This window comes from Drosophila erecta, unplaced genomic scaffold (assembly GCF_003286155.1).
Source record: "Drosophila erecta strain 14021-0224.00,06,07 unplaced genomic scaffold, DereRS2 tig00000126-arrow-pilon, whole genome shotgun sequence".
In the NCBI taxonomy this organism is placed as follows: Eukaryota; Metazoa; Arthropoda; class Insecta; order Diptera; family Drosophilidae; genus Drosophila; species Drosophila erecta.
Genome location: NW_020825209.1, coordinates 4,804,181 through 4,823,171, shown reverse-complemented (window position 1 = coordinate 4,823,171; position 18,991 = coordinate 4,804,181). Strand labels below are relative to the sequence as shown.

General features: G+C 39.8%; 3 protein-coding genes across 6 annotated transcripts; 1 reads left to right on the top strand and 2 right to left on the bottom strand.

Annotated features, from left to right (window-relative positions):
• The first annotated feature begins 388 nt into the window (after positions 1–388).
• Positions 389–1,797, top strand: LOC6550079 (actin-related protein 2/3 complex subunit 3). Of its 2 annotated transcripts, XM_001977493.3 has the most exons (3): positions 389–523; positions 646–819; positions 1,436–1,797. In XM_001977493.3, exons 1-3 carry the CDS (start codon positions 518–520, stop codon positions 1,772–1,774), a joined length of 519 nt encoding a protein of 172 aa, XP_001977529.3. In that variant the 5' UTR covers positions 389–517; the 3' UTR covers positions 1,775–1,797. The 2 variants fall into 2 exon arrangements, with proteins under 2 accessions (XP_001977529.3, XP_026837755.1); XM_026981954.1 differs by lacking the exon at positions 389–523 and having other exon boundaries at positions 727–852.
• On the bottom strand, positions 1,789–15,172 carry LOC6550078 (proton-coupled amino acid transporter-like protein CG1139). Of its 3 annotated transcripts, none has more exons than XM_026981951.1 (5): positions 14,914–15,172; positions 3,907–4,479; positions 3,065–3,522; positions 2,786–2,961; positions 1,789–2,654 (listed from the first exon to the last, which is right to left on the bottom strand). In XM_026981951.1, the coding sequence occupies exons 1-5, from the start codon at positions 14,923–14,925 to the stop codon at positions 2,413–2,415; spliced, it is 1,461 nt and encodes a 486-aa protein (XP_026837752.1). In that variant the 5' UTR covers positions 14,926–15,172; the 3' UTR covers positions 1,789–2,412. The 3 variants fall into 3 exon arrangements, with proteins under 3 accessions (XP_026837752.1, XP_001977528.1, XP_026837751.1); XM_001977492.3 differs by lacking the exon at positions 14,914–15,172 and adding an exon at positions 5,500–5,622; XM_026981950.1 differs by lacking the exon at positions 14,914–15,172 and adding an exon at positions 5,401–5,424.
• LOC6550077 (proton-coupled amino acid transporter 1) lies at positions 8,976–15,000 on the bottom strand. Its single transcript, XM_026981953.1, has 6 exons — positions 14,914–15,000; positions 11,583–11,734; positions 10,570–10,930; positions 10,047–10,498; positions 9,802–9,974; positions 8,976–9,740 (listed from the first exon to the last, which is right to left on the bottom strand). The coding sequence occupies exons 1-6, from the start codon at positions 14,923–14,925 to the stop codon at positions 9,484–9,486; spliced, it is 1,407 nt and encodes a 468-aa protein (XP_026837754.1). The 5' UTR covers positions 14,926–15,000; the 3' UTR covers positions 8,976–9,483.
• Positions 15,173–18,991: the final 3,819 nt, after the last annotated feature.

Below are 18,991 nucleotides of genomic sequence, written 5' to 3'. Positions count from 1 at the left end.
TTGAAGCTCATTTGCACATCTCTAGCGGTTCCTTAGCACAGACTCCAATCCGTGTTGATAACTTCGATGGAAATTAGGTTGAAAAGTGGGGTGAAAAAGGGTATTTGGCGCGATTTTTAAACATAAACTAATTTAGTTTTCACTTGTTACAATAATTAAAAGTTGCTAGTAAGCAACATTATTGCTTCAACTTTAATAAAATTGACATAAATAAATAGAAATACACCATATGTTTAAATTATAACCTTTCTATTGCGTTTTATAAGCACACGAGGAAATTGTGTAATACAATTTGCTTGCAAGTCACTTTAAATTATATTAATAATACCTTTAAGAATGTGAAATTTACAAATAATTCCAAAACAACCCTGAACCAGTTCATATAAGCGCCGATTGCCCGTTTTTTCAACATCAAAAAAGATAACGTTTTCACATCACTAGGAAGCACTAATAAATCATCATTACTGGATTTTTCCATTATTTTGAACAGTTGAAGAACAAGCCAGAAATAATAGAAATGCCGGTGAGTAAAACACATCGCCTTACGCAGCTGCAAATGAGTAGTTTCCTAACAAAATGTCCGCAAATGAATTGACCCACAAAACCGTGAATTGAACCGCCCATTTCTTTACATGGATCGCACAGGCGTTCCACTCGGAGATTACGGATTACCAAGCCTCGGTGGGCAACATGGCCATTCTACCGCTACGCACTAAAGTCCCAGGACCAGCGCCCAATGTTGACATTCCCAACGACATCATCGATGAGTCACTGTACTACTGGAAGTCGAACATTTTCTTCAGCACATACGAAGTTAAGGTTGGTAGCCGAAAAAAGAAATGAGCACCAGAGGTAAAGCGAAGTGATATTCTTAATTCTAATTTTAAAGTAAAGATTCATTAGGAAGGTGGCACAACGTGTAAAATATTTTGAAACAATATTTAAGCCTAGCTAAAGACAATTTAATAATGTTAAAACAAATGCCCTATCTCGCCGCTTGTATTTGTAGAAATATGTCACTGCAATCAACCTGATAAGAGTTGACTTTTTGTTTTTACCGCTTTGGTTTATGGTTTTCCAAGTTTGCTTTTTTACATGTCATGTATATAATAACTCATTTTTTTTTTTAACAAAATGCATAGCCAAAAGCGTTTAGTTAAATTAAATTATTTCTTCTTAAGATCTTAAATTAGCTTTGCAAGCTTGGAAGTTTTTTTTAAGTTTTTTTAAGAAAAGTTTTTAAAGAAGTTTGTTTAAGAAAATGCATAGCCAAAAGCGTTTAGTTAAATTAAATTATTTCTTCTTAAGATCTTAAATTAGCTTTGCAAGTTTGGAGCCTTCCAACTCTGAAAAGTTTTTATAAATATGTCCATGTCCTATATTTTACAATATTGTTTCTGTATATACCATACGTTATATGTATATCTAATCGCAGTCGGAAGTGGACAGGGTGCTTATCTACATAACGCTCTACATCACGGAGTGTTTGAAGCGATTGGTCCACTGCACAATGAAATATCAGGGTCAGCAGGAGCTCCATAGGCTGGCCACCTCGTCGTTCGATATACCCGGCGATGCAGGCTTCCCGCTGAATGGTATATACACGAAACCCGACAATCCGGAGCTTATGCGTCAGTATTTCCAGCAGTTGCGACAGGAAACCGGAATCCGATTGGTGGAAAAGGTCTTCGATACGAAGAATGGAGCGCCGAGCAAGTGGTGGCTATCCTTTGCCAAGAAGAAGTTCATGGGGAAGAGTCTCTCGGGACCGTGAATAAAGAAGTTATAATACACAAGTGTATAAATTTATTATTGACTGTATAAATTGATTATTGACTATAAGTTGTAGACTTCCTAATATACTGCCGATTTTGTTAGCAATTACTAGCAAGAAGTTTTCAAGTAACCTGTTTTGAAAGTATTAAATCGTATAATTCCTTGTGGAAATTATGTTATGTTTATTGATTTAAACGCTCTCAAAAGCGCATATTCACATTGTAAGCGAACTTAATGTTAAACATTGTTTGCTGCATGCTAATTAATACTTTATGAAAATCTCACTATATTTATAAAATCGATGAATAGCATTTATTACATATGGTGTTAGCGATCATTTGCAGGCTCTCACACAATCGAAGCCTCATTGGTAATCAATCATTAAAATGGGTTATAGCTGCAGATCATTTTTCTTTATGCCTCGTTTCGTTTTTGGTGCCAAACATTTCTTTATACATACGCACAAATGCACAGCTTACAACTAGCAACAAAACAAAAACAAAAAAAAAAAAAACAAAAAAAGTAGTGGAAAAATACACAAATTAATCTTACAGTAGAGCAGGGCAAAGCATTCACATAGTTTCACGGAATGACAGCATTATTTATGTACAACAAGTACCTGCTAGCGATTTAGGCCTACTTAAACTCCTTGACGATCTCCACGATGCTCTGGTAGGTGCCAGTGACGATTCCCAGCACGGCCACCGTCAGGATGAGTATGTTCTTGATGTAGGACCACACCCCCAGCGCCTTGGGAACCTGCGCCCGCGTCACGAAGTCGATCAGCACCGGAATCACGAAGGCCAGGCAGGTGGAGCACAGTGCTCCGATCAGCGAGATGAACAGATTTAGCTTGGGAACGACCAGCGCAACGCCAACTGGAAAAACCATATGTCAAGGAGATTCTGAATGGCGTAAAATGCATAGCAATAATCACTTAATACAGATGGAATGACTTGGATTCCATTCCCAATTCAAATGTAATTTGTATATTTGCATATCCACTTACATGTCATCATCACCATGAAGAACCGAAGGCACACCTGCATAGTAATGGGATACTTTTGAGCGCACTTGTTGGACCTTTTTAGTGGGGGCCACAGGATCTTCATCATCACGAAGAACTGGATGGGGTAGCCTAGGAAAACACCCAGTGCAGCGATCACTTTCACCACCTGCGAGAATCTGCAATGCAATCAGTAAATTGAATATCGCTTGTAAATTGTTGCACAGATATAAAATAAAGTCAATATTTTGCCACTTGGCCCCACTTGGTGGCTCTACTTACACTTCCTCCACCACCAGATTCAGTGTTATGCTGCCGGCGACTTCCTCGCCCCAGCGCACATAGCTCACGAATCCGGTGAAGATGAACAGGGCCGTGGTGAAGAACATCGTCGAGTTGAGGACTCCGAAGCGGGAGCTGAAGTTCTCCGGGCGGCGCATCGAGTTCCGGAGCGGCAGGATCAGGGCGATGCCCTCGTACGAGAACAGGGCGGTGCCAAAGAACAGGGACAACTGGGCTCCGCCCGTGAAGAGGTGCCTGTCCCCAACGGGCGGCATGGGTCCATCCGAGAAGGCAATGGTCAAGGTGGCAATCAGGCCGAAGAGCAGGGCCACGTTGGCGAACAGCGACACGGGTGAGATGTACTTCAGGTTGGTCATCAGCGAGGGAATCATCGCCGGCAGCAGGGTGATCAGCATCACCATGCTCATGCTGATGTCGATGCCGTTCTGCTGGAGGACCTGGATGCAACAAATACATATTACTGCTTAAAAATATATTTATTTTCTAATATTTATGCCTCTACTGATTGTTCCAGAAAATGTGTAAAATATCTAAATATGATGTGAGTCAACCAGTAATCGCAAAACATATTTCAAATATGCAGTAATCATACTTTTTCAGCTCTCCAAAATACTTAAATATTAAGTTCATACATTTGTGTGGCTTGTATTACTATTTTAGGTGCAGAAGTGTATTAACTCATTCGTAGTAAATTGCACTTACTATGTTATGTAACCCGTTTTCAGAGCTTTGCGATGGCATATTAATTTTTTGATAATTTTTTTTTAATTTAAACAAATACAACATTTTTCTTTAGATAACGTGTAATGGTTTTTACGCACCTGGTGCAGGTTTTCCGTGATGAAGACGAAGTAGATGGCGCAGAAGCCGAACTGCGTGACGCAGAGGAACATTTCGACGACCAGCTTCATCACGCGCGACATTTTCCGCAGTGGGCGTGGCCCGTGCTCGAAGCACTTCTCCACCGTTTCCGGATAGTCGAGGAAGTCCACGCCGGGCGTCCGTTCCACGGCCAGCACGGAGCCGCGGATCAGCATGCGCTCGCAGTGGACGCACATCACCGCAATGATGGGCAGCAGGATGGTGGCGCCCGCCAATCCGCCGTTCTTGAAGCAATCGCCCATGGCGAAGAGTCCGGCGCCCACGCTTCCCTTGAAGAGATGCGTGGCCGCCTCCAGTTCGCTGGTTTCGTGGCCACGCCGGCGCACCGGATCGCCGTTCTCGAGATCGTCCCCCTTCTCGGCCAGCTTCTCCGCACCCTTCTCCGTGAAGCGCTCCGGATTCTTGTCCAGACTCTTCTCCACGTTCTTCTCGCTCTGTCTTCCGGTTATTTCCAGTGTCCTGCCCATTTCGCCACCTGCTTCGATCGCCTTTTGTTCGCTGCGCTGCTGTTGCTGTGGATTAAATGGGAAATTGTGAAAAAACCTCTCTTCACGGCAAGCTTTAACGGTACTTGCGTTCTCGCGGGGGAGCGAGAAGGATGGTCAGAGAACGATAAAGCACAGTTAGGTCTCTCTTTGGCATTATCTTTGGCATTAACCCTAGGTAGGCCCACATACATAAGAACAACTATTGAACAGTGCTTCAACGTTTCAACCAATATTATTTCAGTCTCGCTCGAAGATTTAATAAGTGCAAAGCTTTATGGTGCAAATAATAAACAAATGAATATTTAAATTTATTACATTTTTCAATTTATTTATATGTGAACCTATAGGCAATCAATAAAATAATAAATTTAGTTCGTGGCATTTAAAATGCTGCCACATATGATAAAAGATTTACCATTGGCTACGCGCTAAGTCGCATGAAAAACTGAATGCCAATTAAATACGCTCAATTCATTATAATTCACATCGTTTTTAGACCACTTCACGTCAATGACAAAGCTAATAAAATCACAAACATTTGATTGCTTCCTCAGCGGATCTTTGTGTTTTACCAAAATTAGCATATTTTTAGTGGCTACGATTTAAAATTCAATTTTTTAACGGTTAACAAGTAGCCAAAAAAAATCTGTACAAGCTACAAAATGCAAAACATTTTTCACTTAGTCCCTGATGAAATTCAAAGGCACTTTTTTTTACTCATCTATAATTTACGAGCGTAAAACCTACGAATATCCATTCTTGTAGCGCACACTGAATATAAAAAAACTAATTATTGTCGTGATCTCAGGGGTGAGTAAACAAAACACTTTTAACAACCGGAATGGTAAAAAAAAATAATTAACACGCCAAGGCCACAACACTTAATTATTCACAAATCCAGAAAGCAGTATGCACTGCAATCATAATTATGATTACTAGACACACTTGCTCGTAGCACAGACTTTGCAGCATTAGTTACGCCGATCGCGATTAGCGATTTGATTTGATTGAACATTAATTATTCGATCGTTCGGCGATAATCACCTGTTGCTGGTTATTGAGTACAAGTATCGGGTATATCGCGTATATCGGGTGTTTCTGTGAATCGCCGCAATCGCACAAAATGTAGGACCGCTCACGGCAAGAACTCAAACCAGACTCAATGCTCGAGTTGGCCAACAGCGTCGAAAAGCTAAAATTGCAAAAGGCAAAAGTCGGACGGCAGAAATAAAACAAAACTAAAAACAATATAATAAAAATAAAGAGCGGGCGTCTGTCTGTGTGAGCGATGCAAAAAGGCGCATAACGTTTAACCCCCTGCACTCGCAACGAAATCAAAAAAAACACCCTCTTCATCAGTCTTAAAAGAATTGTGTAAAATAAATTGTAAGAATATTTCATATACTCTAGCAATTTAAAGTTCAAATAGGCATTACTGCTGTATTAACAAACTGTGCAATTATTTTGATAAAGTCAAGAAGATCAGCTGAAAGTAAGGGGTTAAAATGCGTGGGCGATTGGGGAGTGTTAGATCAGTTCCGATCGTAAAATCGATAATGGACCCAAGGTGTTAAGAAATCACTTTCCCTCTTCAGTGGAAAATTACGGAGGAAATGCATTGAACCGATGCATTGCGATAAAAATATAAATAGTTACACCTTGTAATATATGTTATGTATAAATTGCAGGCAATCACTCATCGATAAAAGATAAGTTGTCGTCATGGCTCAATGGGTTATATAAATCTGCAGACTAAGGTAGAATTTTTAAAAAGGTAAACCACTTATGGAAAAATATTTCTGAAACAAGCTAAAGTTTATTGCACTTCAATAAATACAAAATTCCAGTTTCTATTCACATGTGGATTTTCAGATTAAGTCAAATTAAGAGAATAAACAAAACAAAATAAAGTGGACGAAACATGCAGGTAAATGATGCTAATTAATTGAATTAAGTATTGTTTCTAATTCATGCTAATCATTTTTATTAATTGCCGTACCAGGCAAAATGTTAAATCTATGGAATGGAATCACTAATTCAACGTTTTCATTACATAGGCATTTTAAATAAACGTGAGTTTGAGTTTTTATTGCCGATTTGTTTTATTCTCATTATATAATGTGTAACTCTTGTAGTTTCTCCATTAATTAAAATCGCTTAACTGATCTCTAAAAACGCACTCGTTCACCAGCTTGATTTTTGTTGTACTCCATAATAGTAACCAGAAAACATACTGCTCTAAATTGTTTATTTATTTATTGTTCGCTTGGGAACGTTACATGAAACGAGTTTACAGCTTGTGTAGAAATTAAATCCATATTGTTTCCAACACGTGATTGCAACGAAGTAATTAGTTGTAACTAAGTGCACTTAAACTAAAATAAATGAGCAACGTAGTTTAAGTACGAGCTTAAAAATGTTCAGTAGTTGTGTGTATGGCTGGCAATATTTTTTGTAAAACACAGCTATTTAAAATATATAAACTGCTACAGAAAACCCATCGTATTTCGTTTATATTCCTGCTCGTTTATGACGACGTACATTTGTGGGCAGTAAAAATGTTGTCATTCATCATTCAAAGTTAGTTAATTTATTTATTTGCTCGCTGTTCGCTATGCGACTGTATCTTAAGAGTAAAATGTTGGCATCGTAACGCTAACGTTGATTGCGTCACGACATTTGAGTACACTGATATAAATTTAAAATTCTTTTGTAGTGGTGTTTTTGTTCTCTTTTCCGGCCGGAAGTGGTTCGATCAGGTTCCAGGATCCGATCCGGCCGCATTCCGGATTACGGAATCCGGTTCTCGGTGCGGTTCTACACGGCACGTGTCCAGCGCATCGAATTCTTGGGCGTAGCATGAATATTTTACAGATAATCCATATAAGAACGTAGGGCGCACCGCATTCGTGATCGTTACACCTTTACCTTAACCCCCTGAAGCCCCACGGTACTTGCAATTGGAAGACGCACGGAAATTTACCGCCTTGATTGAAGAAGCGCCAGTTAAATGAATTGCACGGAATCAAAGTTCTCCGGTCGCTTGCTGCATCTCACTTCTTCCAATCTTCCAATCAACGAACCAGTCGATCGATCGATGTTGACGGAATCGGAATTCAGCAATTGGATTACATAAGGGGTACGAAAAACAAATGCATAACAAACAGCAGGGTCGCTTGAGGGGGTAAGATATTTTCTAGATCACAACGATCATAACGAAATCATACGACGTTAATAAACTTTAAGTATGATTCATTGCTTAGCAACCTTAATTACTTTTTTTTTCAATTATTTGGTTCCTGATGTTATTGTATTTTGCCCACTATTAGTATCTCTCTATTTTATGCTCATATGATCTTAACAATAAAGGTTTTTTTTGGTGCGCTCCTGGCTACCGCGATGCATATCCAACGACATTGCCTGCAGTTTGATTCATCGTTCGAGTTGAAGGTTCGAACGGTTTCGATTAGATTGATTTGGTTCGGATCGGATTAGATTAGTGTAATTCCCATACGGGGAGGTATATATATGATTCCCGGTATGGCTCTTAACCAGTTTGCTCCAGATGAAAACGAAAGTCCGCAGACGTATGAGATATCTATCAGAATGCAATCGATTCTTCAGAAACCGGGTCAATGTCAAAACTAATTTGGAGTATAATTGCGAATTTATTTTGGCTGCCAGCTTAATACAGTTTCAAGCAACCTGTTCCACGACTTTATTAGTATTCGGCTCATTTATTTTATTACTACTTTAATTTGCACGTTTTCTATGGCAATAAAAAGCTGCAAATGATTTGTGATTCAGTATATTAATTGTGACTTAGATGGAGTCAGTGAGAAGCGCAGAGAAGGGCGCTGTTAGCATGGTATTAAATATACCACGCATAATATACTGCACATTTTATTAATACTTTTATTCGCACGTTTTCTATGACAATAAAAAGCCACAAATGATTTCTGATTCAGTATATTAATTGTGACTTAGATGGAGTCAGTGAGAAGCGCAGAGAAGGGCGCTGTTATCATGGTATTAAATATACCGCGCATAATATACTACACATTTTATTACTACTTTTTTTCGCACGTTTTCTATGGCAATAAAAAGTATACTATTTGTTATTTATCTGGAGTCAGTGAGAAGCGCAGAGAAGGGCGCTGTTAGCATGGTATAAATATACCGCGCATTATATACTGCACATTCCTCTGGTATCGAAAATCCATTCCGATCCAAAAGCATTGTTAGTCTGCTCTTTTAAGTAGTCGAATCCCCAAAAACACATCTGTCAAGTTCTTGTCATGTTGCGATGACGTCAAAATGGACGTCACATTGTTTATTCTCACTTAATATCTATTAAAAAAACAATAAAATATAGTAGGTAAAATGCGCTGCACGCTTACTAAGACACAAAAGAAGGCACTTCCCTATATGTATATACATATATATTTATAAATGGGTTTTTTTGTTGTTGATGATAAATTCGCAAGCATTTATGGTTTTATGTAAGTAATTAAGGATTTATAATGTTTATAATTTATAATGTGACAATATTGCTAAAATTATGGTCGTTAAATGTTTGTCGTTAATTTTTCATTATCTTTAAAGCTTTAATTTATTGAGGTTTGGTATATCATTTCGTCTTAATAAATTCGTCTGCCTTTCCTGTATTGTTTGTGTAAGGCATCCTAACTGATTACTCATCTCAAAACTCGAAGATCGTTAATCATTGTGTTTCTCCTCAAATCGATTTTCTGGTGGTCATTAATATTCATCGTGTATTTCGCGCCGGAGTCCTGAGTTTGTTGTGCATATGATATTGTATGGTAATTTTGGCGTTTGTAGGAGTAGTCACTCTAAACTACATTTTTGTAACTACTAGGTTGATTTAATTGAGCCATTGCGTTTTATATTGCTTGATCACCTGGGAAGACTACAATGATGATAATTTCATGCATCCGTTCTTGAAAGACTTCTGCCATTGATGGGGATCTTTAGTTTTCGATGTTGTCTTCAATAGTTGGTTCATTCTCAGTGCACCTCCTCCTCCCCGAAGTGCTTGACAATTTGCTTGAGACTTTCGTAGGAGCCAGTGAAGAAGCCCAGTAAAGCCATCACCAGAATGACGAGGTTCTTCACGCAAATCCAGGTGCCCGGTCCTTTGTTCAGCTCACTCATTGAGATCAATTCGATGACTGGCGGAAACACCAGGGCCAAGGCCGTTGAGCATAGTGCTCCTATCAGCGAGATGAAAAGTCCCAGGGCCGGTACCATTTCCGCAATGGCAACTGCAGGAGAACCTTGTCAGATATCCTCTTTTCAAAGTGGTCCCTCATGCCGGATACTTACGAGTCACCAGGACCATAAAAGTGCGGAAGCCAAGCTCTCCAAACAGTGATCGTCCTTCGATGCCGCACATTTGCTTGGCACCTGGCCACATAATCTGGATGGCCACGAAGAATTGCAGAGGATAGCCGAGCAGAACTCCAGCGGACACCATCAGTTTGACCGCCTGGGCCAGTCTGTGGATGGTGAAGGGTCACATAGAATCGTGTGATATATGCAGGTGCCGCAGCCAAGACAGCCCCACTCACATGGTATCGCCCAGATTGAGGGTCAAACTTCCGCCGACCTGCTCGCCCCACTTCATGTAGCCCACGGATCCGGCGAACATGAACATGACGGAGACGAGGAACATGCCCACATTGAGCACACCCAAGGGTCGCTCGAACTGGTGTGGCTTTCGCATGGCGTTCTTCAGCGGCATCACCAGGGCAATGCCCTCGAAGGCAAAGATGGCGGTGCCGAAGAAGAGAGCCAGCTGGGAGCCATTCGTCCAGAGGGCGCGTTCCTCCACCTCCGGCAGTCCGTCCTTGAGGGCATAGTACAGTGTTATGGCCAGGCCCAGGATCATGCAAACATTGGCGAACATGGAGACGGGGGTCAGCCACTTGAGGTTCGTGATCAGCGAACTGAGGAGAACGGGTACGAAGGCCAGCAGCATCACCAGATGGACATTCATGTCGATATCGTAGGCTTGCAGTATCTTTGGAAAAGGCAATCCAAGACTATGTCATCAGTTTTGTCCAATCTCCTTCTACCGCAAACCAAACTCACCTGCTTCAGATTCGTGCTGATGAACACAAAGTATATGCAACAAAAGCCCAACTGGGTCACACATATGAATATGTCCACCAGTCGACCCATCGTTCGGGACCAGCCCCTCAGCTTTGGCGGCCCATTCTCGAAGCACTGCTCCACAGTCTGGGCATAGTCCGCACATACGGTCTCCCCCTTAAGGTCGCGCATCCTCTTGGAGCAGGTCACCAGGACATGTTGGCAGTGGATGGACACCACTGCTATGACCACAGTGAGGATGGGGGCCACCAGCAGACCTCCGTTCTTGAAGGCATCTCCCATGGCGAACAGACCCGGTCCAATGTTGCCCTTGAACAAGTGCACGATGGTCTCCAGATAGCTTGAATTACACGAACACAGATCATCTTGGGGCTTGGGGCTAACTTATGGAGGAGCTGAAGGTTAGGCGGTCCACTGATGGGTTGGTGTTATGACTCCGTTAGTCTTTGCACTTGGGAGGGCTTTAGTGGGGATCACGGTTAGTACAAAGCTGGGATTCAGGATCGTTTAGGTGGAATTGCAGATATATATGTTATGGGGTTACTGGATATCCTAAATGTTTCGGGTTTGGGGAAGTGGATTTTCGGGTTGCCAATGGTGGTTTACATTTTCTTATGGATGGTTGGTTACTGTTGGTTACTGTTGATCTTGCTTGAAGCTGGAATCATTGGGGCTTGCGATGATGGGTTTTATTGTAGGAACGTGAATAATTGCTTTTTGCTGGTAATTTAAAAGCTGTGAGTCAGGATCGATTGGAGCAGGGTAATTGTAGCAGGCAGGTTAGTTGGTTAGAGCAGGAGTTCTGGCTGGGAGTACTCAATTGGGAGCTGTGTAATATACTCTTAGATCTAAAGCTCCCTCAGAGGTTAGTAGGATTGACGCTTGAGTTAATTGTAATTGTAAATTTGCAGGTTGTCAGTGGGTGTGGGTGTTTTCAGATTGGTTACGGGAAGCAGGCAGTTGGATCGATGATTTGCCACAAGCAGTCATACCTTGTGGGCGGATGGTACTCCGCATCGTGGTCCTGTTCCTTGGGGACCTTGGCTGCTGCACCGCCACCCGCCGTTTCACCTGTGTTTCCTCCCTCCACAGTTTCCTGTCTCGGAACTGTTGCCGTCTGATTTTTGTCTAGTTGAGCTGGCGTCTTTCGGTTTTATAATGCATATTTCATTGATGCCAAGAAGCGAAAATATGAAACAAAAGCTTACATTTCAATTAAAAGCATACATCATATAAACGCCTATTTGCAGGAATGGTTGATGGGTTTTAATTGACCGATAAAAACGCAAACCTCTGGAGTGTTTCCGCCTGTCAATCTCCATGATCAAGTTCAAAGACGGAGATCTTATCCGGGGGAATCACAGATCAGCTCGTGGAAATACGAGTATATAGAATAGCACATGACTTCACAACTCAGTGCCCACTGCAATAAATTGAATGGGGGATTTCCATCCAGTGCGACAGATGGAAAAGTTCACCCCATCTGGGTGATAAGAATGCCAATGATTTGGCACTGGTTAGTCCAATGGCCATAAATATGGCCACAAACTAAATCAAAGCCAATTAAACGGATTCATAAAAGCCCAATACAAAGCAAAATAAATGCAATCTCTATCTTTATCTATATATAGTGTCGCCCAGATAAGTGGCCTTTGAATGAACCCGAACTACTGCCAAACAGACCAATAGACCCACCGATATCTCTATCTATATCTATACCTATATCACGTGTCTGCCTCGAGCAGAACCCATTGAGGTTGAATGGGTATTATTGAAATTAGTGGATAATCTCAAAAAGTAGTTAACATTGTTATAAAATACTTACTCCTGTTAAGGGGCCTTGTTGAACTTTGATAATACATTCTCATAATACATTGATATTATGTTTCAATAATCTACAAATTCGCCTTGCAATAGAAGCCCATCACGTTTTCTTGTTATTTATCAAAAAATCACCATAAACACGTACAGGAGAAACCCACGTTCATTCACAATATTTAAATTGCAGTCGATTAGTATGTTATCAACGAATTACGACTGCAATATTGAGCACATGATACATTGACTAAGATGGATGACTGCATGATTTATTGGCCACTTTGTCAGTTGGACACATGAAGTTGTCGAAAGTGTCAGAGTGTTTTTCAATACCTGTTGCCAGCTACCTAATAAATATAGTATACATTGTGTATATCTATGAAGGGGTCTAAGTGAGTATTAAGTGTCGTAAATACCGAGCTACTTATCGCCAAACTGATTTTGCTTTCGCTGCCATTCATTTGGGCCTCGTTAGATTATCGTCGTCTCACATGTGGTATACGCAATCTACTGGAGGACATGGCGCCCCTGACGTATACGTGATATTTAATAGGGTGCTTCGCGCAACTATATTGCTGGCATGACTTGTGTACATCCAGACGCTTAGTTCGTTGCTTATCGGCAGTTAGAGTAGTTAAAACGAAGTATAAATTGTAATTGTTATTATGGCGGCCTCGCTAGAAAGTAGTGTGCATAAAAAGGAAGAATATGCAGGCAAGACTCTGAAGATTCAGGATTTCAGCAGTGAGAAAGTTATTATTACTAGGGTATTTAAGGTTGCACGTGTAGGAACTATAGAGGTAGGCCATGGATATGGAGAGGCGTCGATACACTACCCTTGAACAGCGTCCACTTTAATCTAGACCAGACATTTACCGTGGAAAAGCAGACGTGGGCATGCCGGCAATTTAAGACAGATAAGACCAGATAGTCTCCCTGCAGTCTCGAGTGCGTGGAATGGCCCACCCGCGAAAACCCCCCGCTTAACCCATGACAGCCCCATTGGCAAACTGTCAACAGGGCCGCAGAGATATTATTTATGTGCGGTCCCATTTCCCTTATGTTTTTTTGCTCTTTTTCTTTCCTCATTTTTGTACGCTTTGCTTCTCGAATTGAGCAATGTCTGCGAGTGGAAAATTTTCCACATCTGATGGTGCGTGGGGTTCTGGTGGTCTGGTCGCTCTGTCGAGAGTTCACTGCACTTGGAGGCAACACAACAAACAAAATTGTTTAATTTCTCCTTTATTAATGTTGCCGGAACGGAAATCTGACGAGCTCAAAGGGAACCTTGATTGGCTTTTATTGGCAAAGCTTTTGTTCGCCATACAAATGCATTTGGAAAAAAAATTTCATTACATGTGAGATCTACTTTTAGGACAGCGAAATTTGTTACTTACAGATTGAGAGATATACATTTTTGTAAATGCTATCCAATCTTTAAAAGATAATCGTAATTTTCTTTCTAATATTTACAGTTTGTCTCAAAATCGCTCAAGGCTGTAATTTTATGCTTCATATTCTATAATTATTTTTAAGAATTTTCTTTTACTATTTCTTTATATTTCTAAATCCATTGAAGGCTGCGTATGGTTTTGCTGAGTGTATAGAAGTAAAATAGTGATTGGTGTCTCGTGCAGAACAAGTTCTGACCTTGATCAAGCATAAAAGTGTGTGATTTTACATTTTTCATCATTTGCATTTTCGAATTGCAAAAAAAGGCGAACACCTCAGGCGTAACTGGGCAAAAGTGCAGGGGGTTTGGCTGCCATAATTCATGGGCAATCTTTCATCGAAGATAAGTGCCAGCAAATCCATAAATCGAAGCCAACAGATAAGCAGGAACTTCGCACTAATCAATGAATTCGTTTAGCGGAAGTTGATGCCAATGGCCATAATATCTTAATTTATTAGATTCATTTAAGTTACTTACTGAATAAAATTGTGGAAAAACCTTTAATATTATGGATTACCATTATTTTACTTCCATTAATTATCTTTATTTTTAAGTTCGTCAGATTAAACAGTTGTAATCAGAATAATTAGTATTCCACCTCATTCAAATTGCACTGATGTTTATACAACTATTTGCATAGTTAATGAGTTTATTCTATGATTTTTATACCACGTTCCATTGGCTAATTGCTGTTATTAAGCTGGCCTATCTCAATTAACCAGCCCCTTCTGAAAAAACTCCGCCCGCCCCTGATTTTGCTTTTTTCTTTGTTTGACTTTGCACTTGAATTTCTTTGGTTTTGCCAAAAGAAGTTGTCTGGGCTTACTGAATTTTTTATTTTTTTGGTTTACGGTTTTTGCTTTGCATTTGAGTTTTTGTTGTTGTTTGACAACCGGCAAAATTAACTCGTTTTTTGTTGTGCGTCGTAATTATTTCTCTTAGGTTTCCCCTTTTTCGGCCCTTTTATTTTTCGGGGTTTCACTTTTTGCGTTTCGGGTTTTCTTTTTTTAGGCATGTGTCTTAAATTTAACCATTGCAATTTAATTACACACCTCTGTATCCATGTTGTTGTAGCTCTTGATGTTGTTCTTGTCCCAGAAGTCGGTCAAAAAATTAAGCAAAACAAACGAAGCAAAAAAAATCAACAAAAAAAAATAAATGAAGAAACACGCACGTAATTTGTCTGTTTTTGATCTTAATGATTTATTTTCGTAGCCTGCATTTGGTCACCGATCTAATTTTTGTCTTTGGTTTTCTGAGGATGCGGATGCGGTTAGATTTGTAGCCTTTGGTGATCTGTGTTCACTGTGTGTTAATCGCTCCACGAAAAATTCAAGACTGACGACCGGCAACAATCGTTTGGTTATTCGGACGGCCCGCGAGTGGGAGTGAGACAGATGGGAGTACACTCGCAGAAAAGTGCGCAATCAATAAAAGATCTAATGAAATATTAATGAAAAAACTAATTTATTCACTTGTCGGCTGGAGATAACCAAACCCTAAATGCCCTGTAATGTGTTAAAATTAAAAGAATATACATTTTCCAAAAAAGTTTTTTTTACTTAAAACATACATTAGTTTCTGCGTTGCATAATTGGATTAGTTTTATTCATTTATACATATTTACAACTGATTCGTAGGATCCAAAATAAAAAATTGTTCCAAGTGTAAGAGATGGAAGAGAGCATCTCCACCTCAATTCTCACACTCGCGCTCGTTCACTCCTTCACTGGCTCATTACGAAATAATGCGACACATGGGAGTGCAAAAGAGACAGTTGAACACCAACAGGTTGTCGATCAGCTGTTATAATTAAACTGCATAGTGCGCATAGCGCCCTATAGGTGGCGCTTCCACAAGTGAATGAAGTCAATTAATGAATGAAACAATCAAATAAAAAGATAACCAACTCGAAACTTTGCTAGTTAATCAAGATGTGGAGGCTAACAAGGAGGTAAAAGGGTGTTATTTTTACCAAGACTGTGTGTTTTTAAGCAACTAATGACGATACAACATTACTGTGCCACAAACTATGTTTATTATATTATAAGAAATACAAATGGTTCATTTATGCTGGTAATTAGTTAAAGTAATTTAGTCCAATCATCTTTGGGTTTTGGACCGTTTAATTTGTGCTTTATTATTATTAATTTGTATAAAAATAAATTAAAGCAAAAGGCGGTGGGAGAACAAAGAAACCCAGTAATAAATTTGCACAGCGAGAAAAACAATTTGGCTTGTTAAACACAAATTGTGCAGTACCATTACCATTACCATTCACCATTAGTTGATTATTAAAATATTATTTCTATTATTATTTTCCCATTTCCTGCAGTGTAGATTCCTCCCCATGGGTCTCTATCGCGGGACGCCAGGCAACTATTTGAGCAGATCGCTCAATTGGAGACGGGCGGCGACCTCAGAACACAAAGAAGCGCCAAACCGACCCTGAAACCCTGTCCCTGGCCTTGAAAATAGATGGGCAGCACACCGATGAGTCCATAATTCCATAGATACGAATTCTTATACACATGTGCCACCCCACAAGATCGAACAATGTCCTCCGATTTGGCATGATGCGCCTTTTCTTCGAATGATGCGTGGCTGGGTGTATGGCTGTATGGTTTGAATATAAAAAGAATCACATTTTGGGTCAGCCGACCCAATGACGAATACAATTTAGACAGAACATGTGCGGATCGCAGATATACATACGCACTAATGTTCGCAATACTCTGTCGAAAGATAAACACCTTTTCAATCTGGGTCTTAGGAACATATTCGTAAATTTTGAAAAGCATTGAATACAGTTTTAAAATGAAGTATTTTCTTTTGAAGTTGCATTAGTAATTAAGATATACTTCTTGGGCTACTTAGACATGTATACGTATAGGGTATTCAAAGTTCAGCTCGAAGGAATATTGAATGCTTTATAAATTCCTCAAAATAAAACGAAAATATATTAATACAAATGAATAAAACGTGTTAGCTATGAAAATACAAATGGATTGCTTTCCTTTGCATGTCGTCGAACTTCAGCAAAGCTATTTTAAGGAAAACCATGGCGGGAGATGGGGGACATCAAATCAAAGAAGGTATAAGAAAAGACACTAGAATAATAAGATGCGTAACGGCCATACATTGGTTTTGCACTATGCAGCCGCAATATTCAGTAATATTCTATGATGTAATTAAATAATTATCATATCAAGGCAATCCAAAACTCGAGTTCTTACTTTTTACCAACGAGTACTTGTACTTAGTGAGGACTGTAAGGCATGTCTTCTAATTTAGTCAAAAAATATTTCAAGAAATCTCTCTTACTGGTGTATGTATGTATGTATGTATGTATGTATGTATGTATGTATGTATGTATGTATGTATGTATGTATGTATGTATGTATGTATGTATGTATGTATGTATGTATGTATGTATGTATGTATGTATGTATGTATGTATGTATGTATGTATGTATGTATGTATGTATGTATGTATGTATGTATGTATGTATGTGTGTATGTATGTATGTATGTGTGTATGTATGTATGTATGTATGTATGTATGTATGTATGTATGTATGTATGTATGTATGTGTATGCATGTATGTATGTAGTGTATGTGTTACTTCCACCAAGTAGTAAGAATTGTCTTAATTAAAGCCTGAAGAATGTTTAACTTACTGTCGGAACACATAGTTATTGCCGCTTTTAATATTTGCTTGGGAAAAATATTTTCTTGTAGCCCTATAATTCCCAACTAGTTCTAGTGAGGACTGTAAGGCATGTCTTCAAATTTAGAGTCGCAAAATAGTTCAAGTAATCTCTCTTACCGGTCGAGCAGTGAGTGAAGTGCTACTTTTTTTGTCCTAATTTTGTCCCAATTATATTAGTGAGTGAAATAGTGAGGTCTTTAAGGTGAGTAGTAAAAATTGTCTTAAATAAAGCCTATAAAATGCCCGAAACGTATTTGAAGCGTATTTTGTCCTGTTTTTCATCCTTTTATTCTAGTGTCTTATTATTCTAGTGTCTTTGGTAGAAGGTAGCCCCTTTCTCATGCCAGGTGACTTTCGCTTTCAACCTCTTAACTCATCCAAAGCAAGTAGTTCTGCTTCTGCCTTATAGACGATATAATCGTACCCCTCTATATCTAGACATCGGTGTACATACTCGTACTTAAGGAGAACCTGACATGCTTGGCTTCCGTTTAGATCGCCGACTAAAACGAAAACTAGCAATTAAAAATGTTACTTTTTATTTGGCTGTCTCTTGCCCGGCGACGGCGGCTTTTGTTTATATTATTCAGTGCATTATTGTTATTAAAAGTCATGCGGACAGACGACCCCCTTTTATTCGCTTGAGGCGTTTTCAAAGCGTTTCGTCCATTCGAAACGTTAAACGTTTTTTAGTGACGCTCCAGTAAGTCCGTACTACCAGAGAATAATGTTGTCTTAGTGCTGGTAATTACCCAGTGACATATAGACATATCTGATTTGAGGGCGGGGCCACCGCCCCTCGGCGAAAGTCACCAGCAGCAACAAATTATGAAATATAAAAAAACAAAGTAAAACCAAAAAACCAACAAAAGCTGCGATTTAATTGCAGAATGCGTAGAAAGTGAAAGATACGAAGAGTAGTCTCCAGACTTAGACATGGTCGCCATATCCGAGACGGAATCTCGATCTCCGATCTCCTATCTCCTAACTCAAACTGCGCCTGTTCCAAGTCACTTCACGCCATTGTCACCGTATTCGAAAGCAAATCTCAGATTTGCAGCCCGGATAAGTGTAATGGCCAAATAAAGATTTATGAGCCACTTTTTTGGCTTAGGCACATACAAATACAAAATAACATTTAATAATTTGTATTTATTTATTTGAATTGTAATACATTATGTTTTCTCCCACATACTAATACGCGATTTCTTGTAATTTATTTTCTCCAGCACTTCCATTTTAGCCCGAAGGCAGTTGGCCGATTGGATGGGCAATCGAATTGAATTGTTGTCACTGCCAGCCATTTAATGTCGGCTTTTGGACCCCGGCCCCACCGCCTCCCCCACGAGCGCCCACCGCTGGACAAGTCCGACCTGTTGGCCCACCTCCGGCGCCCAATCCTCCAGATGGGCAAGAA